This window comes from Hevea brasiliensis, chromosome 8 (assembly GCF_030052815.1).
Source record: "Hevea brasiliensis isolate MT/VB/25A 57/8 chromosome 8, ASM3005281v1, whole genome shotgun sequence".
NCBI lineage: Eukaryota > Viridiplantae > Streptophyta > Magnoliopsida > Malpighiales > Euphorbiaceae > Hevea > Hevea brasiliensis.
Window position 1 is genome coordinate 97,608,251 of NC_079500.1, and position 23,087 is coordinate 97,631,337.

The 23,087-nt window shown below is 35.0% G+C and overlaps 1 protein-coding gene and 1 pseudogene across 1 annotated transcript; both read right to left on the minus strand.

The window, feature by feature from the left end:
- The window catches only part of LOC110659810 (serine/threonine-protein phosphatase PP1 isozyme 3-like), a 41,718-nt pseudogene extending 24,222 nt beyond the window's left edge, over positions 1–17,496 (minus strand).
- An 810-nt stretch (positions 17,497–18,306) lies between these two features.
- LOC131182370 (serine/threonine-protein phosphatase PP1 isozyme 2-like) lies at positions 18,307–20,354 on the minus strand. Its single transcript, XM_058151780.1, has 4 exons — positions 19,999–20,354; positions 19,517–19,750; positions 18,776–19,335; positions 18,307–18,655 (listed from the first exon to the last, which is right to left on the minus strand). The coding sequence occupies exons 2-4, from the start codon at positions 19,719–19,721 to the stop codon at positions 18,461–18,463; spliced, it is 960 nt and encodes a 319-aa protein (XP_058007763.1). The 5' UTR covers positions 19,722–19,750; positions 19,999–20,354; the 3' UTR covers positions 18,307–18,460.
- Positions 20,355–23,087: the final 2,733 nt, after the last annotated feature.

Below are 23,087 nucleotides of genomic sequence, written 5' to 3' on the forward strand. Positions count from 1 at the left end.
GTCACACACATACACAAGTTATTACCTAATTAAATATGATTTAATTAATTAATTAAAGAGTTTAATTGATTAATTAAATAGGTTTGGTTTGCAATTAGATTGCAAAGTCCCTAGCATGACTTGAAACCAAATCTAGATTATTGGATGTATAATATAAGTTAAATTTATATTTAAAGTGTTTAAATATGAATTTAATTAATGAAAAATTAATTAATAGAGATTAATTAATTAATTTATATTTGATATAAATTAATTAGAAGAAGAAAATAATAATTTTGGGCTAAGAACTCAAAATTAAGACACAGGGGTATTTTGGTCATTTCACAGTGTGACACGTGGCACCATGAGATGGTGACACATGGGATTACACATAAGCTTACCAAATGTTTTTTTTTAATCATGTAAGATGATTAAAATCAAGATTAAATATAGGTTTGACACTTGGCATAATGTGATTGGGTCACTTAAACCTAGAGCAAATCAAAGGGTGACATGTGGCAAGGGTTTAATGTGTTAACCTAGCTATTTAAGTGTTGTTATGAGAAAATAAAATACAACCAGCAGCCACACTCCTTTGTCACGACATTTTGCAGCCCTCCCTCTATTCTTCTTCATCTCTCATCAATTCAAAGAGATTAGCCATCAATCTCTTGAATTAAGAACGCTAGAAATTGTTTCTAGTGTCCTGTTTACATCTCTAATCTCTTAAAAGGCAGAACTTGAATTTCTAATTAATAGAAAAAGCTTTAGAAGCTGTTCAAGGGCTGCCATAGGTGTTCTTGGTGTGGACAAGCTAGAGGGACAACATCTGGTGTCCTGAAGATGAATCTCAAAGGCGCAGACACGCTGCAGTACATCAAGAGGTTAGTGTAATCGTTCTTGATTTAATCTAGGGTTCTAAAATTAATCTGATTAATTTTAAAATCTTAAATGGCAAATACAGATCCAAAAACATATTAAAAGAGTTTTAATATGTTGTTTATTATTGAAATCAAATAGATAAAAATAAATCTTGCATGATGCATGTGACCCTAGGTGAAAATTTTTGAATTTAAATGGTATAAACTTGTGTTTTCACACTTCCGTTCCTTCAATTGGTATCAGAGCCACTATATTTGCCATTTAGATTGATGTTTATATAATTTAATTGTGTGTTTGATCATGAGATCAAAAGTTTATTGCTGGTTGCAAAGTCAAGGTGGCGGCACAAATGATGAACACCATGGTGCGCATGGTTGATGCATCACAATGGTGTGCAAAGGTAAATGGATGGTGAATGTGCAATTGTTGTATGATCTAAGATCCATTTTATGTCTAATTAAATTGTTTAATTAGAATTTTTATCACACAATTAAATTATGATTTAAATCAGATTTTTAAAAATTGTTTGAATGTGATTCAAATCTGAATTTTAAAAGTTGTTTGAATGTGATTCAAATCTGAATTTTTAAAATTGTTTGAATCATATTTAAATCTGATTTTTTAAAATTGATTGAATAAAATTCAGATCTGATTTTTTAAAAAATATTTGAATGTGATTCAAATCTGATTTTTAAAAAATGTTTGAATGTGATTCAAATCTGAATTTTTAAAGTTGTTTGAATGTGATTCAAATCTGAATTTTTAAATTTGTTTGAATGAGATTCAAATCTGAATTTTTAAATTTATTTGAATCATATTCAAATCTGGATTTTTAAGTTGAATATGAGATATTCAATTTAATTTAAGTATGTATGTTTTATTTGATTGTTAAATAGTGATATGCATGATAGATGGTCATGGACTATAAAAGACCAATGTGATCGGATTTATTTCTTTTATGTTTCTTTGGGATTGTAAATTAATTAATTTATTTTAATTTATTTTGGGCATGTATTATTAAGTTTGTAATAATTTTTGGGTTGTAATTTCATTTATTTAAGTTCTTGTAAATTCGCCTTGGTATGCCAAGGATTACTATGTAATATTGGATTGCAAGAAGTTCAAGGAGGTCAAAAGCATTGGTGGGACCAGTGGGAGGAATTCAAGATCAAGTGTTGATTATGTACTCCTTCAGCAACTCTTGTAAAATGAATGAATGAATGAAATGCACCTAGGAATGCCCTGATTCAATTCTTGGTGGCTCAGAATTGAATCCCTTAGAAAGTCCATGATCATACCATATTTACTGCTTATCCATGAATGCATGAGATGTATGGGAATGTATGCAATTATATGATATATGCATGCTAAATGGATAATGTGCAAAGTGAGACCTTAATAGTAATTAGAATGACCATAAAATCTTCCAAACAAATGATTAAGTTGGAAATGCTATAATTAAAGTAATTATAACATAGACCCTCCATTGGGGCAATTATTTTAAGAAATTTTAAATAGTTGCATAAGATGCAATTAATTTAAGAGATTTTCTTAAGAATAATTGTTAAGCATGAGATGTTGTAAATATGTAAATGGTTTAGTGGCCAATATTGGATGTACCTGAGGACATTAAAATTATTTGCATAATTACTGGCTCAATGGGATCAACTTAACTAATGCAAGATAAGCCAATAATGGATGTACCTGAGATTTTGAGCATTAGGGGCTAGGTAAAGGATTGAACCTCACATGAGATGTGATGGGCAAGGAGTTGCTCACTTATAGTTTGTTGTAATTCCAATAATGGATGTAATGATCAATAGAATTATAAGAATTCAATCACCCACTAGAAATCCATCCAACTAGGATTTCCGTTTCCTACTTTGGAAGTGTAGGATTCGCTAAGTTAGTGGGAGGACCAATTTGATTAAAAGACCATAATCATTTTGGTTAATTACATGATACATTACTAATTAATCTGGTTATTTTCTGCAATTAATTTTCTGATAAAAATGAGCACAAAACAACCACCACCATCTAATATCCTTGCAAGCATACTTGATCACAATAGGTTGACAGGACCTAATCTGTCTGATTGGCTAAGAAATTTGAAACTTGTCCTGAACCTTGAACATATAGGATATGTTCTAGATTCAAATGTTCCTGGTCCCTTACCTCCAGAGGCCACACAAGAGGAACATGATACTTTGGACAAGTGGAAGGAGCATGATATGAGAGCTAAGTGTTACATGCTTGCTTCCATGAGTAATGAGTTACAGAAGCAACATGAGAACATGCAGAGTGCGAGTGAGATCCTCCTTCACCTGCAAGAGTTGTATGGTGAGCACAGCAGGAATGCTAGGTATGAGATATCTAGACAGCTATTCCGTATGAGGATGTCTGAGGGACAGAATGTTGGGGATCATGTCCACAAGATGATTCGGCTAATTGAGCAGTTGGAACATCTTGACTTCAACATGGATTTCCAACTACAGACGGATTTGATCCTTCAGTCCCTTCCTGAGTCTTTTGGGAATTTTGTGACAAATTTCCATATGACTAAACAGGAATGCACCTTAGCTGGTTTACTCAACATGCTGGTTATTGTCCAAAAGAATATGCTGTGCAATAAAGGAAAAGAGGTAGCTTTGTTGCATCTTCTTCTCTGGAAAGTCCAACAAGAAGAAGGGCAATAGGAAAAAGAAACCTCGATTCTGGTCCTTCCAAGAAAATAGCTAAACAAAAGGAAGACTAAAGTCGATGGAGGCAAAGGAAAGTGTTTCCACCGCCAAAAGGATGGGCACTGGAAAAGGAACCGCCTGCAGTATCTTGCTTCTCTCAAGGACAAGAAGGATACACCTTCTAAGGTATGTCCATATCTTGTTATTTAGATTCGACGATACTCATAGTTCATCTACGACTTGGGTTTTAGATATCGTGCCGCTTCACATTTCTAATGATATGCAGGAACTAGCAAACAGTAGCAGCTTGTGTTCTCAAGATATTAGAGTCCGGATTGGCAATGGCTCAACTGTTGAAGCTTTTGCCATAGGATCTAAAACCTTTTACATGTTTGGACATGTTTTGTGTTTGGATAATATTTTATATGTACCTGATGCTTTTAAGAACATCATTTCTATATCTAGTTTGACTAGAAATGGCTATGAATTTCAGTTCACTGATGATGTTTGCAATATTTATTTTGGAAATAAATATGTTGGTTCGGGTTATATGAATGATGGTCTTTATTATTTGGATAATAATGACAAACACAAATTGAATGCAAGTGATCTAAAAGAATGCAATACCATGGTGAAAACCAACTCAAGTTCAAAATATATTTGGCACTTAAGGTTATGTCATGTTGCAGAAGATAGGATTGCAAAATTGGAGAAAATGGGGATTCTATCCTCATTGGGCTCTGAGCCTACTCCAACTTGTGAATCTTGTCTTCAGGGTAAAATGACTAGATCACCCTTTATTGGACAAGGGCTAAGAGCTGAAAATATTTTGGAGCTAATACATAGTGATGTATGTGGTCCATTTAAAGAAACGGTTAGAGGGGGTTTTCATTATTTTATTACCTTTACTGATGATAAATCAAGGTTTGGGTATTTGTATTTGATGAAACACAAACATGAATCTTTTGAAAAGTTCAAAGAATTTAAATCTGAAGTAGAAAATCAAACAGGAAAGAATATTAAAGCTCTTCGATCAGATCGTGGAGGTGAATATTTGAGTACTGAATTTGATGAATACTTGAGAGAGCATGGCATTGTTTCTCACCGACTTCAGAACGCCATACGGTGAATGGTGTATCTGAAAGGAGAAATCATACCCTATTGGATATGGTACGTAGTATGATGAGCTATACTAATATGCCAATCTTCTTTTGGGGATTTGCATTAGAATCAGCTTTGTATATTCTGAATAGAATTCCATCAAAATCAGTTTCTTCCACACCTTATGAGATATGGCATAGAAGAAAACCAAGTCTTAAGCATGTTAAGATTTGGGGTTGTCCAGCTTATATCAAAAAGCTGAACACTGATAAATTGGAGACCAGATCAGAAAAAGGTCGATTTGTTGGATATCCAAAAGATAATTTTGGATATTATTTTTATTTGCCTACTTCACAAAAGGTTGTGATAAGTAGAGATGCCACATTTCTTGAACAACAGTTTGTTCAAGAAGGAGGCAAAGGAAGGCAAATAGAGTTAGAATTTGAGAATTCTGACCAACCAATAGATCAGATGGATATAGATCCATCTAGTCAACCAATACCCGTTGATGAAACATCTACAATTGTTCCTCGTAGAACAACCAGGGTATCTCACCCACCAGTGAGATATGGTTTTCTTCATGAAGAAGAACAAGAGTTGTCTACTCATGAAGAAGTAGATCATGGAGATGATCCACTTACCTATGAAGAAGTATATCAGATATAGACTCTTCTAAATGGATTGAAGCTATGAAATCCGAGATTGATTCCATGTATAAGAATCAAGTTTGGGATCTTGTTGACCCACCTTAAGGTATTATACCTATAGGGAACAAATGGGTTTTCAAGAAGAAAATTGGTTCTGATGGAAAGGTAGAGACCTATAAGGCAAGGCTAGTAGCGAAAGGGTTTCGCCAAAGGCAAGGAATCGACTATGAGGAGACTTTCTCGCCTGTTGCCATTCTTAAATCAATAAGGATTTTATTAGCAATAGCTGCATACTATGATTATGAGATTTGGCAGATGGATGTCAAAACAGCTTTTCTCAATGGATACATTGAAGAAAACATTTTCATGGAACAACCTAGGGGATTTGAATCCCAAGATGGTTCCAAAGTATGCAAGCTAAAGCGATCCATTTATGGGTTGAAACAAGCTTCGAGGAGTTGGAACATCCGTTTTGATGAAGCCATTAAATCCTTTGGTTTTATCAAAAATGAGGATGAGCCATGTGTATATAAGTAGATTAGTGACAGTGCTATCACTTTCCTTGTCTTATATGTGGATGACATACTATTGATGGGTAATGACACAGGTATGTTGACGACTATAAAGGTATGGTTGTCAAATACATTCTCCATGAAAGACTTAGGGGAGGCAACCTATATTCTTGGGATTCGCATCTATAAAGATAGAGCGAAAAGAATAATTGGTTTATCCCAAAGTCTATACTTGGAAAAGGTGTTAAAGAGGTTTAACATGCTTGATTCCAAGAGAGGATTGTTACTAGTGAGACATGGTATCCATCTTTCTAAAGAGATGTCTCCAAAGACACCTGAAGAAAGAGATAAGATGGCCAGGATTCCATATGCTTCGGCTATTGAAAGTTTAATGTATGCAATGTTGTGTACTAGGCCGGATATCGCATATGCTGTTAGTTTGACTAGCAGGTATCAATCCAATCCAGGTTTGGAACACTGGATAGCTGTCAAGAATATTCTTAAGTACTTGAGAAGAACTAAGGATTTATTCTTGATTTATAGAGGTGGAGACTTGCAATTGGATGGTTATACTGATTCTGATTTCCAATCAGATATCGATGATAGAAAGTCTACCTCTGGATATGTGTTCATTTGTAATGGAGGTGCAGTCAGTTGGAAGAGTTCCAAACAGAGCACGACTGCAGATTCCACTATAGAGGCTGAGTATATTATTGCATCGATGTCGCAAAGGAAGTCGCTTTTGGATAAAGAAGTTCGTGACAGAACTTACAGTAGTTCCTTCCATTGAGTCAGCAGTTCCACTACACTGTGGCAATAATGGAGCAGTCATACAGGCTAAGGAACAAAGGTCTCACCAGAAATCCAAACACATAGAAAGGCGCTACCACATTATCAGAGAAATAGTTGGGCGAGGCGATGTAGCCATGCAGAAAATAGCATCAGCTGAAAATCCAGCTGATCCATTCACTAAGCCTATGTCACAGACTCAGTTAGACCGACATCTTGAGAAGATAGGTCTAAGATATTGTAATGAATGGCTCTAGTGCTAGTGGGAGATTGTTAGTAGTATGCCCTAGAGCATATCATTTAGTATGCATCTTGTACATATTTTTATTAATAAAAGGCATTTCCACTTTTCCGTGTACATAATATATTTATGTGTAATAGAAAAGGTCCATTGATATTTTGTTAGAAATATTATTCTTAAGTTGTTAAGAATATGAGTGACAATATTTCTAGCACGAAGTATCATAAATAGGTTCACAATCGAGGATACTTTATAATAAGGACATGACTTATCCAGAAAGATTGTATTCATGTTTATTCCCAAGTTATTTATATGAGATATAAATAAGATGGAATGGTGAGTCTCATGCCATATAACAAACATGATAGGCACTTATAAATGATAAGTAGGCCGAACCAGTGACACTTATGACAAGCACATGGAGTTTACTCTTGTCAATGTTTTGTCATAAATCATATCAGTGCATATAATCTTTAGACCTGAGATAGCACAGTTATCTTGTATATAGGTAGTTTGAGTTTGATACTGCTTTCATACTTGTACTGTGTATGGGTATATGGGCATGTGTTGGCTCCTACTAGTTATATATGGAGGTAGGTGTTGATCAAGATAGAATCTGTTCCTCTAAGTAAATAGAGATAAAATCCTATGTTCATTTAATTGTTCTTGATGTTTCAAGTTCTGCCAGACAGATAGATTTATTCGTAAAAGAGTTTCTGATGAGAAAATCTTTTTAATCAAGAATTGGAATTAAAAGAGAACATAATATTCATAGCAAATGGAGTTTATCATAAACCATGACTCCAGCTTGAGTTGGGATTTTGTAACAGAGAGATTCTAGTGCATGGTAACATATGATTATAGGTTCATTTAAGGTAAACCTTATTACTAATTGGGTGGCCATGGCATGCTATGCTAGGTGTTAACCATGGTATATGAGGTTCATAAAATGATTTAGAGAAATCATTTATAGTAAGAAAGAGTTCTGATGATATTAAGAGTTGATATCATGTCTCATTGCCAATTAGTGATGAGCCTAGTAAGTCACACACATACACAAGTTATCACCTAATTAAATATGATTTAATTAATTAATTAAAGAGTTTAATTGATTAATTAAATAGGTTTGGTTTGCAATTAGATTGCAAAGTCCCTAGCATGACTTGAAACCAAATCTAGATTATTGGATGTATAATATAAGTTAAATTTATATTTAAAGTGTTTAAATATGAATTTAATTAATGAGAAATTAATTAATAGAGATTAATTAATTAATTTATATTTGATATAAATTAATTAAAAGAAGAAAATAATTATTTTGGGCTAAGAACTCAAAATTAAGACACAGGGGCATTTTGGTCATTTCACAGTGTGACACGTGGCACCATGAGATGGTGACACATGGGATTACACATAAGCTTGCCAAATGTTTTTTTTTAATCATGTAAGATGATTAAAATCAAGATTAAATATAGGTTTGACACTTGGCACAATGTGATTGGGTCACTTAAACCTAGAGCAAATCAAAGGGTGACATGTGGCAAGGGTTTAATGTGTTAACCTAGCTATTTAAGTGTTATTATGAGAAAATAAAATACAACCAGCAGCCACACTCCTTTGTCACGACATTTTGCAGCCCTCCCTCTATTCTTCTTCATCTCTCATCAATTCAAAGAGATTAGCCATCAATCTCTTGAATTAAGAACGCTAAAAATTGTTCTAGTGTCCTGTTTACATCTCTAATCTCTTAAAAGGCAGAACTTGAATTTCTAATTAATAGAAAAAGCTTTAGAAGCTGTTCAAGGGCTGCCATAGGTGTTCTTGGTGTGGACAAGCTAGAGGGACAACATCTGGTGTCCTGAAGATGAATCTCAAAGGCGTAGACACGCTGCAGTACATCAAGAGGTTAGTGTAATCGTTCTTGATTTAATCTAGGGTTCTAAAATTAATCTGATTAATTTTAAAATCTTAAATGGCAAATACAGATCCAAAAACATATTAAAAGAGTTTTAATATGTTGTTTATCATTGAAATCAAATAGATAAAAATAAATCTTGCATGATGCATGTGACCCTAGGTGAAAATTTTTGAATTTCAATGGTATAAACTTGTGTTTTCACGCTTCCGTTCCTTCATTCTGACCATTTGAGAACTCATTTGAACATTACAATTTCAAATTTCAAGAAATAGCCATTATTTTGTCTTTTTCTGCGACGTTGTGCAGAGTTGAGTCAGTTAGCATACCAGACTAGGTACCAAACTAGTTAGCATATCAGGAAAGCTTTTCTGCATAACTTTGAAAACTTTAAGACTTTACACCAAATCATAATCAAATGCTTTTAGGCCATTGATGATATTTTGAAAACTTAGGATAAAAAAAATTAAGGGATTAAAAATAAGTATCATTGGCTTCTACTCCTCAATTCTTTTCACAAGCAATCCTAAAAGTTAAAACTAACTTCTATACTAAATGTACCTTCAAATTTTGATCTTTAATGCAGCTTTGGAAGGTAACCTTTTCTTCCTTTATCTCCTTTGATTCATCCTGTGTTATCTTAAAATGTCATCCTTCTTTTAAAAGCACAAATTCATCATGAATTCCTTGAGTCTTTTTCTTTGTTCTTTGAAGCACAACACTTCAAACAAGGTTAGTTTGATTCTAGTTGAGTTTTGTTATCATCAAAATCTATGCTCCTTTGAGCTCATGGGGTCAACACAGCTTTTGCTCATTTACAAAATTTATTGGCTAAATTCTTCATGGTATCAGAGCACAACCTGTGCTACTGATAGATTGTTCTTCTTAGTAAAATACAACCCTCTAATTGCCTTTCTTTCATTCTACCCTTAAGCCATTCTAGAGAATGGCTTATATAACCGAGACATCTAGGACTAGGACTGGCATTGGCACTGGTACCCAGGTTACTATCAGTGAAAATGGTGTTCTTCATCTACATAACTCTGACCACCCAGGCATGATACTTGTAAGTGCCCCTCTAACTGGGAAAAAATATTTATCATGGAGTAGATCCATAGTGCTTGCTTTGAGGGCCAAGGACAAGCTTGGATTTGTTGATGGGAGCTGTGAAATGCTTGCTGTTGGTCCTACTACACTGGACAAATGGAAAAGGGTGGATAGCATGGTGACCTCCTGGATCCTGAGTTCTGTCTCAAAAGAGTTGGTGGATGCCTTTATCTATGCTGCTTCATCCAAAGATCTGTGGGAAGAAATCAAAGAGAGTTTTGGAGAAAGTAATGGACCTCTCCTCTATCAACTCAAAAGAGAGATAAGCAATCTGACTCAATCAAATGCATCTGTTATGGTTTATTTTACTAAACTTAAAAAATTATGGGATGAATTGTCATGCCTTAAACCTTTACCTATTTGTAAATGTGGGGCTTCAAAACAAATGGATGAGATTAATAGTGAGGACAAGCTTATACAATTTTTGATGGGTTTGAATGAAACTTATGATCAAACTAGAAATCAAATTCTCTTGATGGACCTCTTACCAAGTGTGAACAAAGCATATTCCATGGTGTTAAGGGTGGAAAAGCAAAGAGAAGTTCTCATTGATTCAAGTGATGAATTTAATTCTGTCATGGTAGTAAAGGGACAGTTCCAAAAGGAGAAATCTCAAGGCAAGAAGAAGAAATTTAGAAAAAGGGAAAATAGATACTGTGATTACTGTAATGGAAATGGCCACACACGAGAAACGTGTTTTAAGCTAAATGGTTATCTAGAATGGTTTACTGAACTTAAACAAAAGAAATGGAAAGGCAAGGGTAATATAGCAGCAAATGCATATGAAAAGGTAGCTGAAATTGAGGGCAAGACTGAGCAGAAAATTGAAAAGGCTAGTGTTGACTGGTTAAGCATAATCTAGTAGGAGATAGTCAAGTACATGCAGAACCAAAACCCTGCTATTAATGAGGCAAGCTGTGTTAATTTCATAGGCCTTGTAGGTAAAAATCCATGTAGCTACTCTTCTAGCAGTAATGGTGAGGAAAGAGGCTCTTGGATAGTAGATTCAGGAGCTTCCATACACATGAGTCATGACTTCACTCTTTTTCATAACCCTACAAAATTAAATGGCCATAGCACAGTTACCTTACTAGATGGAATCACAAGGCAAGTTTTGTGCAGTGGAACCATTAACTTGAGCCCAAAAATACACGTATACAACACACTCTACACACCAAGCTTCAAACACAATCTATTGTCAGTCAGTGCACTTGCCAAAACTTCCAAAATAAAAGTTCAATTCGTCACTAATTACTGCCTTTTACAGGACCAAGTGACTGAGGAAGTGATAACAAGGGGGAAGCAGCAAGGAGGATTATACATAATAAGTAGTAGGTCTCTTAGAAATAAGCGTAATCCTGGATTTTCTGGTAGCAAGTATGTTCCTACTTCTAAGACTCACTGTACTGAACCTCCTTTGCAAATGAATGAAGTTTACCAATCTTCTGTTACACCTAATTCTTTTGAATTGTGGCATTCCAGTCTTGGACACATTTCAAGCACCAAATTATTAGATATCACCTCAATAAAACCAAAGAGTCAAGATCATCAAATATGTGAGGTATGCCCGCTTGCCAAACAACAAAGGCTTAGTTTTCAAAAGAGTAAAATTGCAACAGAATCTGTTTTTTACTTAATTCATATTGATTTATGGGGACCATACTTAGTGCATTCTATTTCACAATCCAAATATGTTCTTACTATTATTGATGATTTTTCAAGAGTAACTTGGACATGCCTGTTACATGATAAAACTAGAGTTTGCAACACACTTTCTGAATTTTTACTCATGATATAAACGCAATTTCAGAAGCAAGTCAAGGTGATTAGATTAGATAATGGCACCGAATTTATAAATCAATAGTGCACAATGCTTTTCAAATCAAAGGGAATAATACATCAAAGAACTTGCCTTTACTCTCCACGACAAAATGGAGTTGTGGAGAGAAAGCATAAGCATTTGCTTCAAGTGGCAAGAGCTTTGATGTTTACTTCTAATCTACCAAAGAGTTTTTGGGGGGAAAGTATTTTAACTGCTACTTACCTCATAAACAAGATGCCAAGCACATTTTTAAATCGAAAAACTCCATATGAAGTTTTGTTTAACAAAGTACCAAATTATGACCATCTCAAAATTTTTAGCTGCCTATGTTTTACAACTAACATTAAACCACAAAAACATAAGTTTGAGCAAAGGGCTTTAAAATGTGTTTTCATTGGATATGCCTCTGGTTTCAAGGGCTATAAATTATATGATTTGCAAAACAAGGCAATTATTATTTCAAGGGATGCGGTATTTTATGAAAATTGCTTTCCATACTCAAGTGGAAATTTTAATGAGCAACTTGATGATGGTGTCACCCCTCTGTCATTTTTTGAAACTGAATCACCACCACCAACATATTTTCAACCTACTTCTGGTCAAACACCTAACCTACATGAATCACTAATTACCTCTACAACATTACCTATTGCAAACATTGATTCACTTCCTTCCCCTTCCACTAATGACCCTCCCTTAGATTTAGAATCCACTACTATTATACCTGTCAGAAGGAGTACAAGGACTACTACAAGACCTAGTTGGCTTAATGATTTTGTTGCTCATATTGAAAATGGAAACTCAAGTGCTGCCCCACTTGCTAACACTTCCAATGATCCTGTAAGTACAATTTCTTTACCCACTATCCCTCATTTTATTTCTAACCCTTAACATAGTCATGACTATATAAACTTCATAGCAAATGTGTCTACTATACATGAGCCATAGACTTACCACCAAGCTAGGGAGGACAACAATTGGATGCTTGCAATGCAAACTGAATTAGAGGCACTAGAGAAGAACAATACATGGTTACTTACCACCCTTCCATAAGGGAAAAAGGCCATAGCATCTAAATGGGTATACAAAGTAAAGTACAGACCAGATGGGACAGTTGATAAATATAAGGCTAGATTGATTGCCAAGGGATATAACCAATTAGCAGGGATTGATTATCATGACGGCTTTTCTCCAGTGGTTAAATTAGTCAATGTGAGATTACTTTTGGCTGTAGCTACAAAGTTCAACTGGCCTATACATCAACTTGATATCAACAATGCATACTTGCATGGATATCTAGATGAAGATGTGTACATGCAGCCCCCAGAAGGATATACTAAAGCAGCTCAGGGACAAGTATGTAAGCGCATGAAAAGTCTCTATGGCCTTAAGCAGGCAGGAAGACAATGGAATAAAGAACTGACTGCCAAATTACAGAGTTTTGGATTCCACCAATCTGCATTTGATCATTGCCTATTTACTATAGGTTTTGGAAATGATTTTCTAGCCTTATTTGTCTATGCAGATGATTTGTTGATTACAGGAGCAAATGAGGAAAGAATTATAGCAGTTAAGCAATTTATGGATAAACAGTTCACAATTAAGGACCTGAGGTATGTGAAGTACTTTATGGGGCTTGAATTTGCTAGGTCAGAAAAGGGGATGTTTCTAAATCAACGAAAATGCATCCTAGATATTCTCCAGGATACAGGTTTACAGAATGCCAAGATAGCTACCTACCCCTTGCTCAAGGGATTAAAATTAGGCAATGAAGTAGGAGAATTGCTACAAAACCCCGATAAATACAGAAGGCTAGTGGGAAGATTGTTGTACTTGGGGCTTACGAGGCTTGATATCTCTTACGCAACTCAGCAGCTAAGTCAATTTATGCAAGCCCCTCGAAGAACTCATTGGGATGCTGCCATCCTTGTGTTAAAATACTTGAAGGGATGTCCATCAAAGAGCTTGTTCTATCCATCAGATAATGATTTAAAGCTTAGAGCCTTTTGTGATGTAAATTGGATGTCTTGCCCTATTTCCAGGAAATCGATAACTGGGTTCTGTATCTTCCTTGGGCCCTCCTTAATCTCATGAAAAGCTAAAAAGCAATCCACCATCAATCGATCCTCGACTAAACTAGAGTATAGGAGCATGGCGATGACGATTTGTGAATTACAATGGATTAGCTATCTTGTAGGTGAATTTGGTTTACAGTTACCCTTTCCAATTGCTTTGCATTGTGAGAATAAAGTGGCAGAACATATTGCTGCTAACCCAATCTTCCATGAGCGGACTGAACACCTTGAAATCGATTGTCATGTGGTCCGAGATCAGCTGACTAAAGATTTTATCAACACCGTGCATGTACCGTCCCGGCACCAACTCGTCGATATCTTCACAAAGCCTCTGGCTTCAGTTTTATTCAATGAGCACCTTTTCAAGATGGGAATACATGACATCCATGTGTCTCCATCTTGAGGGGGGGGCCTGATGGGATTAAAACGATGTGTATGAGATGGGTGAAAGTTGTAACACCCCTAATTTTTAAATTTATTATTTTTGGGCAAATATTGATGTTTTAATTTTATTTAAATTTTAGGAAATTATTTGAAATTTTCAGATTTTCGAAATCGGGTTTGATTTCCCGAAAATATAAAACTTTGGTGATTTTTGAAAATTAATTTAAAGACCACGTGGCAAAACTAAAAATATATTTGGAGTCTACGAATTTTTCTGAGTTTTCTGAAATTTTTTTCGGAATTTTTGGACCTCGTTTTCGGTCCCAAGGCAGAGTAAAAAATTTAAAATTTTGTATTCTGAATCGAACCAGCCAAATCAAACCGGACCGGATCGTACCGGTCGAATCGGACTAGCCTTTCTTCCTCCTTTTTCTTCTCCCCGCGCGTGTCCCGACCTTCCTCTCTCTCTCTCCCGTTTTCTCTCTCCTCCTGCCCCAGCCCGCCGACCAGCCGCCTCCCTCGCCACCCTAGCCCGCCGGCGCACCTCCCCAGCCACCCCAGCTTGCCGGGCGCCGACAAGCGACGCGACACGCAAGCGCACCGCTTCGCCTTTCAGGCTGAAATTCGGCCGATCCGGCCTCCAATCGGACCGGGTCTTATGTCTAAATCCATCTAGTCGTCGAGAGCTTTCCATAGACACCAAGAACACCAAAATCTATTGAGCAATTTATCCAATTTTTGTCTGGGAAGTTTTTAGCCTATTTTGACTTTTGGGCTAGATTTCTCGCAAACCGTGAACCCCACGAGAAAACTGAGAGTACCAAAGCGCTCCACTCATCGAGAGCTTCGCGACAATATAAATTCTAAAATTTTTCGACACCGTTTTTCGGTGGGTCCCACGAAACTTCGCAGTATTTTTTCGAGCATTTAATGAGCTTAGAAAATTTCGTAAAATTTATGTACTAACCCCCGTGTTGTGGGCTTCGTGTAGGTATCTTCAATTCGCGGAAATTCGACAGTTGTCCAGGTCTGTGAATTTCCGGCCAGACAGACCGGCTACCGAAAAAGTCTCCAAATTGGATCGAGGTTTTGGCTACCCCACCATTGTCAGATGTCCCGAGCGGGTCCGCGAAGTCGGAATCGGCATAGGTAAACCCGAACTTTACTTTTTCGTAATTTTCTAATGCTTAAATGGGATTAAAAAATCCGTAAAATATTCGTGGTAGCTCAGAAAATTATGATTCTTTTTGCAATAGCCTAATAATATTGCTAAAGACCGCGGGGCAAAGTTTTAGAATTTTTAGAGCTTATTTGGGCAGTTTTTGCAAAAATGATCAACTATAAGGATTAAACTGTAAATTTACATATTGTGATGTATGACTGTTTGCATGGGCCCAGGAGGGGCTGTGTGATATGATTGGGTTGTGGGTGTATGGTTGGTGAATATAAAAGTGCGTTTTGAGCCCTTTTGCAGGTTGGGTAGGTCCTAGGTATAGGGGAGACTCTGCCGGATTTTCGGCACGACTTAGGACGTATTTAGTCTTTTCTTAAATTTGTATTTAGTTAAATTTATTAAATGATTATAATAAAATTGTCAGGTGAGCCGGGACAGCCTTCTTCCTCCGCCCAGCCGCCACAGTAACTGCTGTCAAGTCTGTGAGTAAAATATTAATTTTAATTGTAATTTCGATATTATTATATGTTCAAGCATGCCCATGCATCACTTATATGTATATATCTATGTAGTTAAACTCTAGGCATGTTTTATGTTGCATTCACAACTGTTAAAGTGTCATGGATGTTGTTGTGGTAATTTGGAGCAGTGTGCGTGCGTTGGCGTGCGTGTGATGTGGTGTGGACTATGGATAGGACGGGTAGACACGGCTTGAGATCTTCGCTGGGACTCAGTCTTTCGGGGTAGACACGGCTTGAGATCTTCGCTGGGACCCAGTCTTTTGGGGTAGACACGGCTTGAGTTCTTCGCTGGGACCCCGATTTGGTTATTAAGTGGAAGTCCGAGCTGAGTTCTTCGTTGGCACAGGTTGGATTTAAGAGAGCTGTATAGGGGATCAGCTCCCATATATTATGATTGATATTACTGGGTGTGTGAGTACTCCAAATTACCTTTTTGCTGTTATGAGGTGAAAATATTGCTGATGTTGCATTTCACTCTACATGGTGCATTAGTTTTAGATAGTTATAGAGATTATGGTTAAAATTGATATTTTACTCTCTGAGTCGAACGCTCACTCCTGTTCAATATTTTTCCAGGCCACAGGAGGATATTTTTGAGGTTAACCTGTTTTTCTCCCTCGCAGGTCGATTATTAATGTTTGTATAAACCTGTTAAATCTTAGAATTTTCGCATGTGTTAGAAATATTTATTTGAATTGGGTCAGTAATATAAATTGTCATTCTGGACCTGTAAACTTATTATTTTATGTATGTTTGATGGATTGGATGAGGGAGTTGAGCTCCCATTTATTTTTATGACATTTGAGTATGTGGAGGGTGAGCTGAGCTCCCCAATTGATTATTATTGTATTTACAGGTCGGGTGAGTAGAAAAACTCCCCGTTGAAAGGTCCACTTTATAGCCGGACTCTGTCCGGTTGAATTCTTGAAATTGGGCCCAAATGGGCTTTAGAGTTGGGTTAAGGAATAGTTAGGCTTACTACGGGCCTCGGGGGCTTTAGGCTGGCCCAGGTCCTAGTGCCGGTCCGGCCCATAGGTTGGATCGTGACAAAAGTGGACCAGCTGTTATTTTTTTACAAGCCCATCTAGCTTTGGCTTGGGTCTAGTTCAGTTCTGCAACTCCATTCTTCCTTAGGCCCAATTTAGCCCTGCAATTTCTCTCAAAACATCGAAGCAGCAGAGAATCAATCACTCCCACATGTTGCTCATTCCAGCTAAGAATGGCATTACAAGTTGTTGTAAATTAGTTAGAATTACCTGTAAATACGGGAGGGTAGCATAGAGATTTCTTCTAAAATAGCTTCGAGAGCATTCTTTTACTTGTATATACACATACCATTATTTAATGAAACATATAGCTTTTGCTCATTTACAAAATTTATTAGTTAAATTCTTCAGACATAAGTGCAAAAAGAGAACATATGCATGAAAGAACCCGCTGATGTTTATATGGGTGGACTACCGCAAATCTTAACGGGAGCTTTGAGCTCAAGCAAATTAGGCTGTTGAAGAAAGATATCCTTAGAAGCTAGACACAGCTTTCTGATCTCAGTCTCCAAGAGCTCCACCAGCTGTTTGCCTGGTCCCGCTGATCGGACATTTGTTAGCCTTTCGATTATATAATCCACTTCGGATGGGTCAATGTACGCCAGCCTTTCTGCGGCCATTGGATGTCCAATGTTTTCTTTTAACAACAAAACCCAAGAAGCCAGAATGATTAAAAAATTAAACATTTACTTAAATAAAAAATGTGATAGATATGAAATTCTAATTCTATTCAATAATATCATTATTTTATTTTTTATAAATTTGTAGCTTTTCTTTAAGAAAAATATTAATAACAGATAAGATTTAACTAAATATTAAAATTAAAATTTTGAATTTTTAATATAATTTAAGTATAACAAGCACTTTATTGGTTACAAATTTATAGATTTAAAAAAAAAATTATTGATGTTGATAAAAATATAACTTTAATCGAGCTTAGAATTTATTTTTATGTATACATAAATTTTTGTTTATTTTATTTTCAATAAAAATAAACAAATTATATTTTCAAATTATTTTCAGATATAATAAATTAAAAAATAATTTATATTAAAAACATTGATTAAAATTATCAAAATTTCATTTAAATTTTAGCTAATTTAGGTAAATAAACTAAAACTAACAATAATTTTACAATATTAATAAAATTAATTAAATTAAAATTTTAAATAAAATTGAAAAATTTTTTATAGTTTATTTTAATTAATTAGTCGTATTTTTAAATAATTTTTATTAATAAAATATTTTAATTGATAAATTTATTAAATATTTAAAAGATAATATTCATACAAATCATTTAGACTTTATTTTAATAGAAGTTAAAAGCATATGCCCAAGTATAACCAAATGCAAATTCTTAGTTGGACTAAGTGCAATCTTTATTAGAGGATAAATATAATGGTTGATCTTTGAACTCAATTCCACAAGCATACAAACAATGCATATGCTTCATTAATATAGAGGAAATGGCTTGCATTAAAGAAGAAAGAAAACTGAGATGGGGCAAAAAGAAGATACAAACAAGAATCCACAAACGAACACAAAACGCATAAACAACATAAGCATTATCATCATCTGCAATGTCTAGGGATCAAAGATGCTGCATCCGTCACATTTTTTTTTTCTCAAAACAGGCTTCAAAATCTGAAAGGTGCACATCAGATTTTCATCTACTCTCATCATGGCACCAACGTTATCATATTCACCACGATAGTTGGGAGCTGAAAAAATAGTGACAAGCTGCCTTTCTGCAAAGAATTCATACCCATCCTCCACAAACTAAAACCCATACAACCCCCAAGAGAAAAAAAAAAAAAAAAGTGAGATAGAATCATGTCAGTGTCCAGAAAGAGAAGAATCATAAACAAACGTATGAAAGGAGGTGAGCTGGTAAATAACCTGATTTGCACGACAGACAAGATCTAAATCATGCTTTGTCAAGAATTCTGACACCTTATCAGGACCAAAAGTATATGAAACTCCTCCGTCATTCATTCCCCAACCCTGAATATCTCTACAAGGATCTGACCAGAGCAAATCGCATAGTAAACCAGTGTCTGGAACATCAGTTGGTCTAGGTAAATTTCTAATTTCATCCAAATTTGCCAAATCAGGGGAAAGACCGCCATGCATGCACAATATTTTCTTATCTATTAGTGCCGCAACAGGAAGGCAATTGAAGCAGTCAGTAAAGATTTTCCAAAGCCTCACATTATAACGCCGTTTACATTCATCATAAAATCCATATATCCGATTGATAGAAGCACATTCATGGTTTCCTCTCAGAAGAAAGAAGTTCTCTGGATATTTGATCTTATAAGCAAGCAAAAGGCATATTGTCTCCAAACTTTGCTTCCCATGGTCAACATAGTTCCCTGAAAATAAGTAATTGGCTTCAGGGGGATAACCACCACGCTCAAAAAGCCCTAATAAATCACAATATTGGCCATGAATGTCCCCTGAAATACAGAAAAAAAAAATCTTAAAAGCGGTGTATCGGGTGCCTCACCGTTTCTCATTTCCAATTAATTGTGAAATAAGGGCATGAGGAAGCTAGAGCAGAAATAGATCTGCAAAGACAAGAATGCAAAGAGAGCATGTATTCATGATAGAACTCGTTGATGTTTATATATGGCCTACCGCAAATCTTGATGGGAGGTTTGATCTCAAGCAAATTAGGCTGTTGAAGAAAGATATTCTTAGAAGCTAGACACAGCTTTCTGATCTCAGTCTCCGAGAGCTCCACCAGCTGTTTGCCTAGCCTAGCTGATCGGACCTCCGTTAGCCTTTCGATTATGTAATCCAGTAAGGCAGGGTCTATGCCCGCCTGCCTTTGTGTGGCCATTGGATCTCCTACTCCCTTGGCTCGGTTTTCTTTTACCACCAAGAAATCAAGAAATTAGAATGTTTAAGAAAACGATTTTCTTTTTCCATTTCTCTTGTTTAATATTTTTTTTCTTTTTGTCACAGTAGCTTAGAAGAGGACATATATCTTCTCAGAAAAAAAAAAAAAAAAAAAAAACTTGAAGATGCTTCATCAGTTATTTTTAAACTAAATTAGGCATATGGGATATGATAATCTCTAAGTTTCTCACAATAAACCATCACTGTTTTCCAGATACCATGAATCTCACTCTCTCCCTCCTGTGTCGTGGTGGCGTTTTTATGCTCTTTCCTGCCAGATTTCTGCTGACCGCGAGGAGGCGCGTGTGGCTGATCCAAGGGGAAGCATGAAGACGTTTTGAGTATAATCTGAGGACAGAAAGACGTCTTCTGCTCATATCATCATCATCAATTGAAAAATCGCAGGATGACGAAGCAACTTCTCTAGTGATGGGTATCGGCGACATGGTGCTTGTCTGAGTTGAGGAAAGACCCAAGTGTTAACGGTGACTTGATGTTCAGCCTAGCAGTTTGACTGCTGTTACAAAGTTACCATATTTTCATGGAAACCTCTTTGTAAGCTTCTTTGCCACATCCGCTTAATTAATATTTAATATATTATTAAAATTATATATATATATATATATATATATAATACAGAAAGGTGCTCTTAACATTTATATATATATATATATATATTACAATATATTAAAATATATTAATTATTTTTATTATGAAATTTTTATTAAAAAAATTTAAAATAATTAATAAAAATAAAAAATATTATTTTATTTTATATATTAAAATTAAAAAAATATATAAATTAAAATTATTAATAACCACGTGTGTTAGTATGGGTACTTCTCGTTTGACACGTGACATTATTTTTTATAGTATTACACATAATATTTATTATTATATATAATTTATAAATTATTTAATGAGATTATTATGAGGCAACTTACAATATATTAACATACATTAATTACACATTTACATCTATATTATTATTACTTTCTTAGATAAAATAAAACGGTTTTTGCTTAATTATAGACACGTGACATTATCTTTTATAGTATTACACATAATATTTATTATTATATGTAATTTATAAATTATTTAATAGAATTATTATGAAGTAATTTACAATATATTAACATATATTAATTATATATATTTACATCTATATTATTATTATTTTCTTAGATATAATAAAATAGTTTTTATTTGATTATAGGGAGGCGAAGACTCATGTTTTCCTTCCCCTCTTGTACCCAGATGGAGGAATGAAAGATATTCCCATCTGTATTTTGGTGCTATTAGACTAATCCTCACTCTACATGGAAGAAGAGGACTTTCAGTCACAAGCTGAAGGATGAATACTAAGTTGTCAAAATCCGGCTTTAAGATCAAACTTGAAAAAGATATGGACTTTGTGGAGTTAAGTAAATAGGACATCAGTTTTAGGTAATAGAAATTTGTCATCTTGAAGGAAGTGATTAAGAGGTTTATAGTCAATGACTAACATCTTTTTATTTCGTAGCCTCTCAGATCTTTTTTCAACATAAAAGGCTTGGCAAGCCCAAGGTGAAACTTGTGGGTTCAATAAGTCCCTGTTGTAACAGTTGCTTGCACTCTTCTTGGGCTAAGGCTAAATCAAGAGGAGTCATACTCAGGTGTGATGCTTTGGTGGGGTTGACGTTTTCATTATATTAATTTATAATTAATTTTCTATTTTATGTATAATCATGGTATAGTATATAACAATTGGTGGGGCAAATAATGATAATTGAATTACAACCATTCGATATGAGTGTAATGTTCCGAAAATTTCGAGCTCTGAATAGTATTATTTCCAGTCTATAAATTGTATTATTCAAAGCTAGCTTGAGCACCAAAAATAAGATGAAAATTAATTAAAATAAGCAAAATAAAAAACAAAGTTACTATTGAGTTATGGACTTAATCGATATTATTGAAAAAGATGAACTATAACCCGATGAACGACATTTTAGTCAATTCACTTGAAGAGTTGACTTTTAACCAAAATGTCAATTAAATTACAAAAATGTCAATTAAATTAAGTGAGATTGATGTATCGGAATGGGACTTAATTAACTAAAAGGAGTATGAAAATTTAATGAGGATGTAGATGGAACAGTTGATTGTAATAAGTAGAATTATAATTATAATTATAATTATTTAGATATTTATGGAACAAATAAAACAAGAAATATTAATTAAGGAAATCCCTCATTAAAACACCTCATCACCACCATCATTTCATTTCCATCATCTTCTTCTTCCCATTCCCTTTCCCGTCCCTTTTCTCTCTCTTTTCCTCCATTAAAGCTTCATTGTTCAAGCTTTAAACACATAAATACCTCTATGATTTTTATAGGAAATTAAGAGAAAACCTTTTATCAAGCCTTGATTTGAAGAAAGCAAGCAAGGATTTTAAGAAATTTGGAAGATTAGTGAAGAAGAATTGTTGACCAATTGAGGTAAGTTATGATTTAAGCTTAGTTAGTTATGAATTAATGGAATTCAAGTTTGATTGTGAAAATTACTATGAATATTGATTGAAATTATGGATGTTATTGAAGGAAGGGATTTCGGTTTGGGAGAATAAGAACGAGAGTCAAGGTTTTGGTGAATTGAAGGTTGATAAATGCCATTCGGGTATGGGCATTATGAATTTTTAGTGATAAATGCCATTTAGGTATGGTGCTTATACTACAAAGGAAGAATGTGTGTGCCGGATGATGAAGAATTAAAGAAGAGCATTTTGAAAGAGGCACATAATAGCATTTATGCTATGCACCCCAGGAGTACGAAGATGTATCGTGATTTGAAGTCTCATTATTAGTGGCCTGGTATGAAAAAAGACATTGTTGATTATGTGACTAGATGCCTGATATGTCAGCAAGTTAAGGCAGAGCACCAAGTTCCATCAGGTTTGCTACAACCTGTGTAACACCCTCACTGTAGCAATTCCGCATAGTCTACTGTTCCGGTGACCGGTGTCGGTCCGAACAGCTAGAACGTCCGAAAAAATATTTAAACTAAAGTCAGGGACCATAATTAACTCAAATATTAATAAGAAAAATTTAGTAAAAATTTTAGAAATAAAATACAGTTAAGTCAAAAGAGCCGGTGCCCAAGTGATGGGTAACCAGAGGGAAGTTGCGGTTCTCGCAACGAAGAGCCCTAGACCCGGGGGAAAAATTATAAAATAATTTTTGAGACTCCAAAGAAGGGTCATTGAGGTTCCTATGGCATTAGAATGCCAAGAAAATACCTAGAAAAATTTTTCAATCGGTACAGA